Genomic DNA, 14356 nt, shown 5'->3' on the forward strand with positions numbered 1-14356 from the left:
AGATTAGACATCTTGTCTCAAAAATTAAGGCAGAGAATTGATAGACACTGAGGAAGACATCCTGGTCAGCCTCTGAGCTCTACACATGCCTGCATAAGGAAATATATACATGTACATGTACATATACACACATGATCACACACACACACACACACACACACACACACACACACGTGACACACATCCACCACAAATCCACACACACAAAATAAGGTGGAAAGTTATTGAGGAGGACACACATTATCAGTTATTGGCCTCCTGTTCACACAACACATGTAAAGTGATACTATTAATAAACTAAAGTGAAATGTTTACATTCACAATTTTTCTGATTGAGTTTTATGTGTACATATGCACTTGGTTCATACATATTAAATTGGTAGCATAAATGTATGAAGAGCAAATTTCTCAAATCTGTCATGGGTTATAAAACATAGGGACAGCTTACCCAACTATAAAATTGGAATGATATTCTGTAGACTCAAGTAATTGTGAACATTATGTGATAATATCCATAAAAGTTTTCAAACACTGTAAAGCATTTTATAAACTCTAGTTAATATTCTCTTTCCTTTGCACATTAAAAACCAAATGCATTAGTTTACTGCCACTTAGGCTTGTCAAGGTTTTGCTCCTTTATTATAGGGCTTGTCTTAGTTACTTTGAAGACACGCAATGGCCAAGGCCAGTTATAGAAGAGTTTATCATATATCAGGGGTCACTGCTTCAGAGGGTGAGTCAGTAGCCATCGTTATGGGAAGCATGGCAGCAGATTGGCATGTACACGCTGGAGCAGTAGCTGAGAATTTATATCTGATCTGTAAGCAGCAGGTAGAGAGGTGGAGGGAGGGAGGGAAGGAGGGGCATGGGAGCCAGGAGTGACTGTTATGACATCTCCTCTAAGGTCACACTTCTTAATCCTTGTCAACATTGAGTTAAAAGTAGTTACTACTTTTATGGTTATTGAGTACCTCTGATTTGCTGAGTAGTACAAATAATGTTTTATATATGATTAACCTCATTTAGGCCTTGTAATAGTTCTGCTTAAACTCTTGATCTTATTGCTATTACACTCTAGTTCCCAGATTCAGGAAAATACTTAGTAAAAAATTACTTGTGATACTTATTATTGTTCAAGAAATAAAAATAAAAATGATGTATTTTCTAAGTATCAGAAGAAATAAATCATTTACAAACCTTTATCCCTTTAAAAATCAGTATTATTAATCAAATATATTGGCAGAGGGAAACCTGCCATATTTTGATTTATTTAACATTTTGTGCAAGAAGAGTATTATACAATTCTAAATAGGAGTAAGATCATAAATGAAAAGAAAACAATCCACTTTGAGAAAATTTTGGCATATTGTAAGATAATATATTGACAACAGTAAATCCTAAAGTTTACAAATGATTTTATATTTGATCCCTTTTGCTTATAATGGTGCTCTCTGCTTTCAAATTTGCTGTGTAAAGTTTGACACAGATGTAGTTGTAGCTGGTATGTTCAATTTCTTTGTATATCATGTGAGGTCCTGCACTTCATTCATTTGTTCAAAAGTTTTCATTCATGGTTACTAAGTACCAGATACTGCTGGAAGTGCTTGGGAGACAACAGTGGATAAAATGATCACATTTATGGAGTTTATATTTTAACAGTTATGGTTTAAACATGACATGAAAGCAACTAGTCTTTCACTGTGGTTAACAGATGGGGGCAAGTTCAATCCATAGTCTTTTAAACCATGTTGAGAAGAACTATATAGAAAACTTACTTTTCAACTTTGTTTGCTTTTGTTGATTTCATTTAAAAATACTTGTTAAGAACTCTAAAATTCGGGGTTGGGGATTTAGCTCAGTGGTAGAGAGCTTGCCTAGGAAGCATAAGGCCCGGGTTCGTCCCCAGCTCAAAAAAAGAACCAAAAAAAAAAAAAAAGGGTATAAAAACAAAATAAGAAAAAAATAAATTTGCCTTTCAGCCTCGGAACTGACTGAGGGTCATGCTAAAAAAAAAAAAAAAAGAACTCTAAAATTCTGAGAAACGATCTCTCAAAAACAGACTTAAGATAATATTAACAATTAAGAATATGCTCATGTTTTACTTTTACCCAACTTGGGAATCCATCCCACACACAGACACCAAACTATTAAACACTATTGCAGATGCCAAGAAGTGCATGCTGACAGCAGCCTGATAGAGCTGTCTCCTGAGAGGCTCTGCCAGAGTTGATAAATACAGAGGTGGACACTCACAGCCAACCACTGACTGAGAACAGGGTCTTCAGTGGAGGAGTTAAAGAAAGGACTGAAGGAGCTGAAGGGGTTTGCAACTCATAGGAAGAACAACAATATCAAACAACCAGATCCCCCCAGAGTTCCTAGGGATTAAACCACCAACCAAAGAGTACACATGGAGGGACCCATGGCTCTAGCTGTATATGTAGCAAAGGATGGCTTTGTTGGGCATCAAAGGGAGAAGAGACCCTTGGTCCTGGAAAGGCTTGATGCCCCAGTGTAGATAAGGGCCGGGAGGCCGGAGCAGGTTGGGTGGTTGGGGGAGCACTCTCATAGGATCAGGGGGAGGGAGGATGGGATAGGGGGTTTCCAGAAGGGAAACCAGGAAAGGGGATAACATTTGAAATGTAAATAAATAAAATATCCAATAAAAATAATTGTTTTATAGCTTATAGTCTCAGTCTTGTTGAAAGTATAGTAATTTAATACTTTGGATATTTTGAATACTAGTTTATCAAATTTTAATGCAATTTATATAAAAAGTATGTTTCTGACTTGACTGTTAAAATCATACCTTTGGATAATTGTGATAATTTACATTATAATTACAAGTAAAATGTTTCACCTATTTTGTTCTCCCTTGTTACTTAAATTATTCCTTTTTGGAAGTTTTGTTCTTTTTGCCCATCATAGTCTAAGTTTCTTTGGTTATGAAGGAGAACATAAGTTGTATTTTTTTTTGTGTATATATTTATGTATCTGTCTGTCTAATCTCCTGATATCTTGGAAATAGTTTCAGTGTGTGGTATGATGGAACTTTTCAGTGGACTATAGCAAACTATTACTAACTCAGATATCCATTTTTCAATTTTAATGACTTATTAAATTGAATCCATTGCTTAAGCTGCCAGACTTTTTATATGTGGAAAAGTAGACCTTACTTACTGATCCTTCACCTGTGTTAGAACACTGTCCAAGAATGGGATCCTGTGAAGGGAATTCTGAGCACTTGTGAGAAAATGCCAAGAAAACAACACAAGAGTTTTGTGACAGGGCTGGAGAGATGGCTCAGCCGTTAAAGGCTAGGCTCACAACCAAAAATATAAGAGTTTTGTGACTTTAGTTTCTTCAAACCACAAAATTCTTGCTTTTTTTGTTTGTTTGTTTTGTTTTTGTTTTTGTTTTTGTTTTTGTTTTTTGGTCATTCCCAGGTCTAGTGAATGGTAATGAGTTTACTCCAGTTTATTCATTATAACTGGCTTTTGTTATCTGTTTATATTCCTCTGGGAAAACATTTTGCCATGTGCTAGTTGTTGTGATTGTATACTTGTCTCATCTGATTCATAGCTCTCAGAGTATAAATTGTCTGATGAATAAAGTTGGCTATTGCGTAAGACCTTAGTCCATCTTGTCTTTCAGCTCTGTCCTCCCCGATCCCACCACCCCTAGAGTGGTAAAGCAATCTTATTTATCCATTAAACAGATGTTAGTCTTTGATTGACAGATGGGATATCTACATATGACTTAGAGGTGCAGGGTTTTGAGAAAGGGAAAATAAACAGTTCAACAACAACACAAAATATCCTTGGTAAAACTTAAAAGTATTTATTAAAGTAGTAAACATTAAACTAGTCATTGAGATTAGTGGATTTTGAATTTTGTTTTCAATCATTAGTCAGTGAATATACCTCCCTCATCCATTCTATATTTTAGCTGAAATCAGAATAAATGGTGTTTCTAGGACATTCTTTTGAGATAACTTCTCTTTGAATTTTTAGTTGTTTAAAATTAGTAAAAAATTGAGGGTCAGAAGTAGGTAAATGAATAATAGCTCTATACTCTGTTTTGGGATCCCTGTTCTTCAACTTTCTATTTAGTTTTCTAATGACAATTTAATTGGTGGTCATGTGTTTTATGTATATACTCTTGTATATGTAAACTTTTTTACCACCCCTCCCCCTTTACAGGAACTATATAATTTTTTTCTAGATATATGATTTTTTTCTTCTATTGCTTTGGAGTTGCCTAATCACTTTAAGTTACATTTTTCATATATGTTCTTTGGGGGATAATAATTTTATTTGTAAGAGAATTCTAAGCTTAATGGTTAAGAGATGACAAACAAAACTCACAATTAAAGCTGATAAAAATGAACAATTGGAGTTTAAAATACACATTCAAAAATGCACACTCACCTAAGGATCTAACTGGTGTTAGCCTTCTTTTGTAATTTAGGAATTTTTCACTAGGTCATATTAATAGAAAAATAGGTTTCATTGTGACATATTATACATGTATATAATATACTTATATCTACTCCTATAATTATTAATATTTTAAAATATATTTGAAAAAAATAATGGTCTAGCCTAATCCATTTGAACCTTTGCTTTTGATGTTTGGTATGGTTGGCAACTAATTGATGGTTTTGATAACCTTTGTTTCTCTAAGGTTCAAGTCAGTGAGAATTTATTTTTATTTATATGAGCACACAGCAGCTGTCTTCAGACACACCAGCAAAGTGCATCGGATCTCATTACAGATGGTTGTGAGCCACCATGTGAGTGCTGGGAATTGAACTCAGGACCTTAGGAAGAGCAGTCAGTGCTCTTAACCACTAAGCCATCTCTCCAGCCCCGAGAATTTATCTTAAAATACGACAATTTGCAAGTTAAATAGTGAAATGACAGCAGAGTATTGAGATGGAGGGGTATGAGGATTTGTAGCACTGAATTCACTCATACTAAGAACCTTTTCTTTTAGATGGTGAACACATTAGCTTGAAATACATAGTCGAATTGATTTTGGTATAGGGATTTTGGTTGATTATTAAGATATATATTATTTTAATTTCAATATAAGTTATTATAGAACATTTCAATGAAGAAGAGTTTTAATGGCATTTAGACTTCCAGGTTTAGAGTGAACTAATTTGCTATCAGATTGAAGCCTAATTTGTGGTTGACTTAACATACACATTTAAAACTTTCACTTTTTACCTGTTACTGGGTAGCAAAATTGTCTTTCAGCCTCTTGACCATTCAAAACCATGTTTTCTGGAACTCCATGAATGTCAATTTTTGTTGTTTTAGATATCCTAAAAAACTGAAGTACACTTTTTAACTCTTTTCACAGCATGTAGAATCCACGAAGCACAAGACTTTAAAGCTTCCTGCCTGCATCACCAGGAAAACTTCTTTGTAAGAGTCGCCACAGGATTACCAGAGGTTAACCTGTTTGAAGCATCATGTGTTAAAACAACAGAAACCTGTTTTCTTGTGTGGCTAACTAGAACCAGAGTACAATGTTTCCAGTTCTTTGAGCTCCAGGAAGATAGAGGACAGAGTTGAAACTCTGAAAATGCGGGCATGGACTGGTTCCTGGCGTTGGATTATGCTCATTCTTTTTGCCTGGGGGACCTTGTTGTTTTATATAGGTGGTCATTTGGTTCGAGATAATGACCACCCTGATCACTCTAGCAGAGAACTCTCCAAGATTCTTGCAAAGCTTGAACGCTTAAAACAACAAAATGAAGACTTGAGGCGAATGGCTGAGTCTCTACGGTAGGTTTGAAATACTGAAGGATTTGATGAAATACTATACTTGGCTTTTGGTACAGGGACTTATTCCACTGTTGAAAAATACTTGAAATTTCTACAAACTGTATTTCAAAAATCTAATTATTTTAGCACGTCTTTAAAAAGTGTCAGTGATATATCTATATAGTCAATGTAGATAAGGTCTACATAGTGGTAAATCATATTTTGCATATGAATTAATAAATAAAGCTGAGGTATTTATATGCTTATATTTTATTTAAAAATTATGCTTAGACTATATTGAACATAAACTATGTGATTTGAATTAGTGTACATTAAAATTTTTTATTCTATGGACTACAAAGTCATAATTTCTTAGTTAAATTCTTAAGATGAAGACAATTCATTGTTATATATAGAACAGTGCATCAGCTGTTTGGAAAGCCAAAGTTTCTTATTTAAATGGAAAATATAAACATTGATATTTATTTATAGATGCCTGTAACTCAACAGTTACTGAGATTACAAGTTGTCTGACAACTTCTGATTCTTTAACTTCACATCTGAGAATGATCACGTGTACAGTGTTTGTTGTCACTTCAAAGAGCAGCAAGGCTAGAAACAAAGATACAAAAACTCTTCCATAGAGGTGGTAATTGGCACGATCATCAAGTGGTGTAGAGAAAAAGCTGAATATACAGTACTTTTAGAGAACCATAATTAGACTTTGCTGATAACAGCTATCATTTATTGGGAATTTGTCAAATGTCAGGTACTGTGCCAAAGACAGATTATTTCACTGAATTTCAAGATAACTTCATGAGATTTAATACTGCTTTCAATCATTTTACAGATGAATAATCATAAAGATGTTAAGTAATTTAAGATTATACTTTTAAGAAATGGCAGAACCTTCTTTGAATTCTGGTAGTGTATTCCACAGCCTGGACTCTTACTGTCCTAAGCTGAAAGCAGAAAAAGCAGTGACTCAGAAAATTTTAATTAGAAGTCTCAGTAGAGACTTTTCTTCCAGAGAAAAATTTTTTTGCTTTTATAATTTAGGCTCTTGAATAATCACTGAATTTTCTCCTCATTCCATCTTTAGTACCAGTATTTCTATTTTCTTTTCTTTTATTATGAAGTACCTTGTTTTTCTTGTGTGAAGGAAAACTTACTTTATTTATAGTAAATATAAATATGGGTTGCTCTTCAGAAAAATAACCAGTCTTTTAGTATTAATTTTTATTATTTTAAAATTATGTGAGCTTGCAAGAATCTATGTGTGTGTTTGCACTTATGAGTACCAGTGCCCATGGAGTGCAGAAGAGGGAGCATCAGATTCCCTTGTGCTGGAGGTACAGACTGGAGGTGAGCCCTCTGATGTCTGCTGGGAACTGAACTCAGAGGCAAGACCTGTTCTTAAGTGCTAAGCCATCTCTCCAATCCCTTATAAGATTTAAGTCACTTTTTAAAAAAATCTTTTTTATATTGAGATTAAATTCTTAACAACTACATAAGAGCTGACATACTTAATAAATGTATATGCAATCTAGAAACAGAATAAACAGATGAGGCCATTTTTATAAATAGGCATATGAACACAGTAAAATAAATACATGATTATTTTCCCTCATTAGAGAAGTCTCCTGGGCTCCTCTGTTGACTCTACTAGCAGGGCTATGTGCACACCATTCGTGGGGACTTCATTTTTATGCCAGGACAAGAATAATAGAGGTATCTGTTAATACTGAGACTTTTTTTGTCTTATTCAGCTATTTTGTAATTTTGTACTCAGTTCAATGTCTGTTATTTTTGTAAGAAGACATATTCATAAGCAGAAGATAGAGTATTAATTCAGATAAATTTAAAAGTAGGTAATTCCTTTTAGACAAGGGCATATAAATTGGAGTTGGAAAGCAAATCATAAGCCCGAGTGGACAGCTTTTAGGATTCAAGACAATAGTTTAAAAGCAGTTAGCTAACCTAACTACAATTTATAGTTTTTTGATACTGAAAAATTTAGAAGGAAGTTATAAACCATCTCTTTGAAGGATATAAATGTGTAAGCACTGTATAGGTGTGGCAGTGTCAGAGGACATGTGTATATGTACAATTATTTGACTCATTGATGAATAATTTTCTTACAGTAAAATTTATTGCTTTTAGTATTCAGGTCAGTGGGTTTTGGCAAATTTGTTACAGTTATGCAATCATCACCATCAAGTTATATCAGAACTCTGCCTCTTCCCAGAATTCTGTTGCCTCTTTTAGTTGAATCTGTCCCTGCCTCCCTACTGTGACTCCTGTTTATCTGTTGGCTGTCCAGTATGTTTTGCTTTTCTTGAGTGTTATAATGAAATCGTTCAGTATGCAGCCTTTGGGGTCTGGCATCTTCCATTTGGCCTAATACATCTGAGATTCATCAGTATTTTTATGCATATTAATTTTTGTGCTTTCTTACTGCCAAGTAAATATTTTTATTCCCTTTTTAGTGGTGAGTTGTTAAATGTATCACAGTTTAAGATTTTATTTTTTGAAAAGTATTTTTTTATCTGCCTCTCAAGTATATGGACTTGAGTTTAAGTCCTCATATACAGGAGGGTACAGCAGTATGTATCCAGAACTGGGGATGTGTTAAGAATAGGGCATAGAGACAGGTAGATTTCTGGAGTTTATTGCCCAGCCAGCCTAGTTGAATTTATGAAAGTCAAGGATTAACATCAGCTTGGAGAGGGGTTCTGAAGAAGGGGTATCTGGGCATTGTGAAACAAATGAATCAAAGTCAAATTGTGGGTCCAAGTTGATAGCCTATCTTCTGCTTGAGATGGCTTTCCATTTTGCTCTGTCTGTGTTTTTCTAGAGACAGCTTTCCTTTGCTATTCTTAAAGCTCTCTGGATAGCTCATTTCTTGCAACCAAAAGCCCAGTCTTTTATTTACATATCAGTTCTGTCATTACCCCAGCTTCCCTTTTGATTATCTTATGAATCACCATCTCCTGATCCCAGTCTCTTGATTCTTAGAAAGAGACAGTAAGCATAAGCACAGAGTATAAGATAGCTGGGTGGGACCCCACCCTGAAATCACCATTCCTACCATGCCTGGGCCTGGACCTAAATTCCATCTGTGCAGGATGACCTTGAACTCAGGAATCTGTCTGCTTTTGTAAGCACAATCAATCAATCAATCAATCAATCAATCAATCAATCAATCAAATTACCTTTGTAAGATCTTGCCCAGAGATAACCACTCCCTAAATCTCTTTATCTCCTTCCTTAGTATCTTTCTGACCCACTGGCTCTGTTCTTTTAGGTCTGTGAAGCTCATTATACAGTTCATATTGCATCCTTATATTTTGCATAGTTGAGAAATGATATATTTTTGAACTCATGTTTTCAGAGTTCTTTCCCACAGCCTTATAGCCTTATGGTCATACAGCATTTACCATTTAGCTGAGACATTAGCCACACCCTCACCTCCTGGACTTGTGCTGTCTCTGATTTTCATGGAGTCATTTACATTGGTAGAGAACACATTCCTCAAAGGAGGAGCATGAAAATATGTACATTATTTTACAAACAAGCCTTATGCCCACAGCTGTTGTGCCCATGTCTCAAATCGTAAAAGACCACTAAGGAGCTGATTCCAATGCAATTGCACAAGGTTCTGTCTTTATTCAAGCTTGAGCTCCAGTCATACTAACATACTGATGCCCAGTTTCAAGCAAGCATTTATAGAGGCAAATAAACAAGCAAGGGTATATCTAGCTTGGCACATATCTGATTGGGGGACTATGGAATTTGTTGCCCTTTAAAATGATTGGCTGGTACTGGGAACCATAAACGTTCATAAGTAAATATCTTTAGGTACAACTGTAATTTCTGCTTTCTTCTTGATTGGTGGTTGTTATGGTGTGACCTGGAAACCAGTGTTAGGTACAGGCCTGGTGTTTAACTCTAGTTCAAACTTAGGTCAGGTTCTTTAAGATATAGCTTGAACCCAATATTGAGTTGGTCTGTTTTCTCACAGTAACAATCAACACTCATGGAGGTCCTCACTCCACTGGCTCTGTTCAAGGGGCAGGAACCATGCCATTCTGTCCCTTACATGGCTAGGCTGAATTGGCCACGTGAGCCTCAGGTTCAGTGAGAGACTGTTTCATTAAGGTGAGAGTGATGGAAGGAGGCATCTGTTATTGACATTTGGCCTCTGCAGACATGCAGATACTCATATGAACATGTGTATTTATATTTTGCATCCCTCTGACTCATTAAACAGCACTATTCTAATTCCTGTCATATAGTGCATAGTGTTAGTAATTTTCGTGTCATCCCTTAAAACCGATATATAGTATCATCTCATTGAAGTTTTAATGTTTACTTTTGTAGTTAAGAATGTTGAACATTGTTTTTTTGTATTTATTTGCCATGTTTTGCTAAAGTGAGTATTTGATTCTGTTGCCTATTTTCTTTTTGGTGTATGTGTGTTGGGGGGTTGGGGTGCATTGGGGGAGGGAGGTGTATGTGTACATATAATCTTTGCTATCTGCAGGGCACGTGCCTGGGGAAATCTGTGGAGGCCAGAGGAGGATCTTTTCTTTCAGGAACAGGGCATTGACCATGGATCCCAGGCTAGTGATTAACAAGCCCAGGTGATCTTTCTGTGTCTACCATTGGGTTACAGGTGTGTGTGGGCCCACACCTAGCCTGGCCTCTTGTGTGTGTGCTGGGATCTGAGCTTAGCTTTTCTGAGCCATCTATCCAACCTCATTGCTGACTTTTTAAAACAGTTATTTATTACTATTTTTGCTTCAACATCAGGATTTTAAATGTACAAATATATATAAATAAAATTATATGTGTACATATTGCATATAATGTAGTATAATGCAATATAGTATAACAAAATAATAACACAGCTTAAAACAACCACTTATGACTTTTAAAATTTAGGATGGCCTCAGGCTATTTCTCTTGTATTATATATACATGTTTATGTTTGCACATCTCTGATTCTGCCAGGCAATCCAAGATGATTTACATCTTTAGTTAAAAAAATCTTACTTCATTCTGTTTCTCCTCTATCCAGGTAGCACAGATTTTCTAGGTGTAGCAGTGTTAGAAGACTTTCAGCTGTATGTTTTTATATTCTGCTCTTTCTCTGTTGTGTATTTGCTTTCTGCTGCATTTATTTCTACTCTGAGTTTGACCATTTTCTTTCTTACACTTTCTTTTGGATTTGTTTCTGTTCTAAGCTTTCTTAGCAAGTTTATATCATTGATTTTTAAAAGTTGCTTCTTTTCTAATGTAGATTGAATGTCCTTTATTCACAATGCCTGGGACTGTTTTAGATTTTGGACGGTTTTTATTTTGGAATATTTCCATCAATTTTACTAGCGGAATCTGAAATGCTTTGAAATCTGAAACTTTTAGACTTCTGATAAAGCTTTTAAAAAAGTTTTAAATTCTGATTTAATTTGAATTTCTCATTTTGAATCAGGGATGTTTAACCTGTAAATACCTGGAGAGTTTCACTTTAAATCTGTGTCTTATAGTTTCTGACAAGGTTTTGTCTTTTCATTTTCATCCATTAAAAATAGTTTCAAATATTCATTGTGATCTGTTAGCACCATATCATAGTTATGTATTTTTCCTAAGTAGTATAATGGACTGTGCTATTTATCTTTCTGTTTTGTCTTATTTTTTCAACCAAATAAAGTTATAATTCTGTATTATTTTAATTCAAGTTTTACTTTATGGACTAGTAAGTGACTTTTGTTGATGAATACTTAAGAAAAACATATGGTCTGCTGTTATTGACTCTAAGCTTCTATAGTATGTTTTTTGTTAGGTTAGGTAATTGTGATGAGATTTTCTGAGTTCATGCATGATGTAAAATATTTAAATGCTTCTTTTGCTGGCTTACAGGTGTGGTTGTTCCTATCTCCTTTAAGTTTTAACTTTCCTTTTCATTTGCTGTTTAGTTTGTTGAATACTAACTCAGGACTATCTTGTTTTCTTTGACTTAACCCTTTATCACAGGGCTTTTATTTCTAGCAAAACCTTTTTGGCTATAAAGTTAATTTATTTAATATTAATACTGTTGGTGGTTTTGTTGTTGTCTTTTGTTTGGTTAGTGTTTACATGTGTTTGGTTAGTGTTTTATACCTTAAATACTCTTATATTTAGACACAAATTTAAGTATTCAAAGTCCTACTTTTTAATAGGATAGTGTTTCATCTTTTTTCCTCCAGGTCTGAGAGCCTGCCCTTGCTGAACTGTTTTAGCCTTTTGTATTTAATTCTATTACCATGCTAAATTTCCCCACTTGTCTCATCTCCTGTTTTTGTCTTTTGAACCCAATCTTCTGTTTTTTTACCATAAGGCATATCAACTTTTTAAAAACCGTCATTTTATGTGCATGGGTGTTTTGACTACATGTATGTCTGTGCACCGTGTGTGAGCCTGGTCTTAGCCAGAAGGTATCATACCCTCTGTAACTGATGTTGTAGATGTTTGTGAGCTGCCATAGGATGCTGGGAGTCAGACCGCATGTCCTCTGGAAAAGCAGTCACTGCTCTGAACCACTGAGCCATCTCTGCAGCTTCGTTGTACCAACTTTTAATAGATATCTTAGAGTTTATAAAATACACCCCCTTGGGCATGTGGAGGTGGCTCAGTGGGTTAGAATGTTTGCTGCGAAGCATAAGAACCTCAGTTTGAATCCTCACACCCCTGAAAATTTTTGCCTGGCTGCATGCACTTCAGAATTGTGTGACAGACAGGAGGATCCCACGAGCTCTCTGAGGAACCAGCCTAGCTAAAAAGAGAGAGAGACCCTGTCTCAAAGGAGTAAGTTTGGGAATTATAGACACCTGATGTCCACTGCATACACGCACTTGTTGCATATGCATTATACACATAAACAACACACACATGATAAAACTACATTCTTCTTTATTTTCATTTATCTTTAGTATTTTCGCATTGCTTTTGAATTCCTAAAAAGTTTTGTAATTTTCAAACCTTGAAAGCCTCTTCCATTTGGATGCCTTTGTTGTAGTATTTTATAGACATATAGTATTGTCTTATTACTTTAAATACACTATATCAAAACACATTAAATGCATGTATGAAATTCTTAATTAAAACCTCTCCCATCATTCTGTCAATGTAAACTGGGAGCCTAAAACCTTAATTAATTGTTTGCAAAAGAGAAATGTCTGAGAAATAACTGCTTTGATTTTTTTTTTATGCTGGTGTTATCATCTGTTGTCTAGATGCTACAAATAAGGATGATTTAGAAGAAAATCATTGTCATATAGAGACAAACATGCACAAAGTGAGAAGTTTTTTCTTTATAATGTTCTTTGCTCGTTAACATTGATGCTACTGCTTAGAATTTATGAAAACAGAAGTTAGGAAGAGGCTTGTTTTTGTTTTTGTTTTCTCCAAAATGAAATTGTTGTTTTCTGACAAGAATAAGATTCCTGTAGGGATCCTGAATATTAATAGGTGCACAGATTTGAAGGAAAGCATATATTATTTCCACATCTGAAGGTCCTGTATGTCTGCCCTTTAGTGTTGATGCCAACATAGACCATCTTATCTGTTCTCATGGCCCCAGACATTTGAATAGTATCATTGGTATGTAACTTAGGGCCAGTCTTACTCGGTATTTGTAAATGATTTCAGGTAGGCATTAGTTGCAAGTCACAAATCTGTGGTGTTCAGTGTTTATCACTTTGGGGTGTAGCGTAAATAAGAAAGTGCAAGAAGTTATGTTCTATAAGTTCAGTGTTAACATAGTTTTCCAGTGCAGGGGAATATGGGGGGAAGGGGGAGATGGGAATAGAGTTAGTCTGGGAGGGGTAACACCCTTATAGAAGAAGAAGAGGGAGATGGGATAGGGGGCTTATTGCCAGAAAACTGGGAAAGTGAATAACATTTGAAATGTAAACAAAAACTATCCAATTAAAAAAAAAAGAAAACAACAAAAAACTCCTGATAGTTTCAAACATTAAGATATGGATTAAAGTAGATAAAAACTCCTTAGCCTTGACTACATTCATCCTCTTTTGTTGACTGTTTTTCCTGTAGTTTGGCTTTTGAATAATTTCCCCTACCTTCAAGCATGTCTTTTAGAAATTTTATGATGCCTGTTTTCAGGGTAATACATTATTTCAGGTTTTTTTCATTTTTTAAAGTTTTATTTTTGGAAAATATTTTTAAGCAGAAGTACAGAATTTGATTGGCAATATTTTAAATAGCATTCTATGTATGTCATACTTATAAAATATTGTCTGTAATTCCTTTTGCTACTAGGATGTCTTATTTTTCCTAAGAGCAAAATCTTCTCTGCCTGAGAACATTTCTGTGGGTTTATTTCAGTCAAGGTTTCTAACCATCATTACACTTTGTTGAGAATTCTGCAGTTATTACAGTAAACCTTTTTCTTTGCTGCATTTGCATTTTTCTTTTGTCTTCAGTGTTAATCAGTTGAGTGTGATGTGCCTAGGTGAGCCTTGCTTCCCTTTTACCCAACTTGTAGTTTGCTGAACTTCTTAAATATGGGGGCGGAGGTC

At 35.0% G+C, this 14356-nt stretch overlaps 1 protein-coding gene across 2 annotated transcripts in view; it reads left to right on the top strand.

Annotated features, from left to right (window-relative positions):
* Positions 1-5339: 5339 nt before the first annotated feature.
* Fut8 (fucosyltransferase 8) overlaps positions 5340-14356 on the top strand; it is a 131359-nt gene continuing 122342 nt past the window's right edge. For both annotated transcript variants that reach the window (XM_032907987.1, XM_032907986.1), the window contains exon 1: positions 5340-5798. In XM_032907987.1, coding sequence (XP_032763878.1) covers positions 5596-5798 — 203 coding nt within the window. In that variant the 5' untranslated portion in view covers positions 5340-5595. The remainder of the gene's footprint in view (positions 5799-14356) is intronic.

Source organism: Rattus rattus, chromosome 7 (genome assembly GCF_011064425.1).
Source record: "Rattus rattus isolate New Zealand chromosome 7, Rrattus_CSIRO_v1, whole genome shotgun sequence".
Lineage (NCBI taxonomy): Eukaryota > Metazoa > Chordata > Mammalia > Rodentia > Muridae > Rattus > Rattus rattus.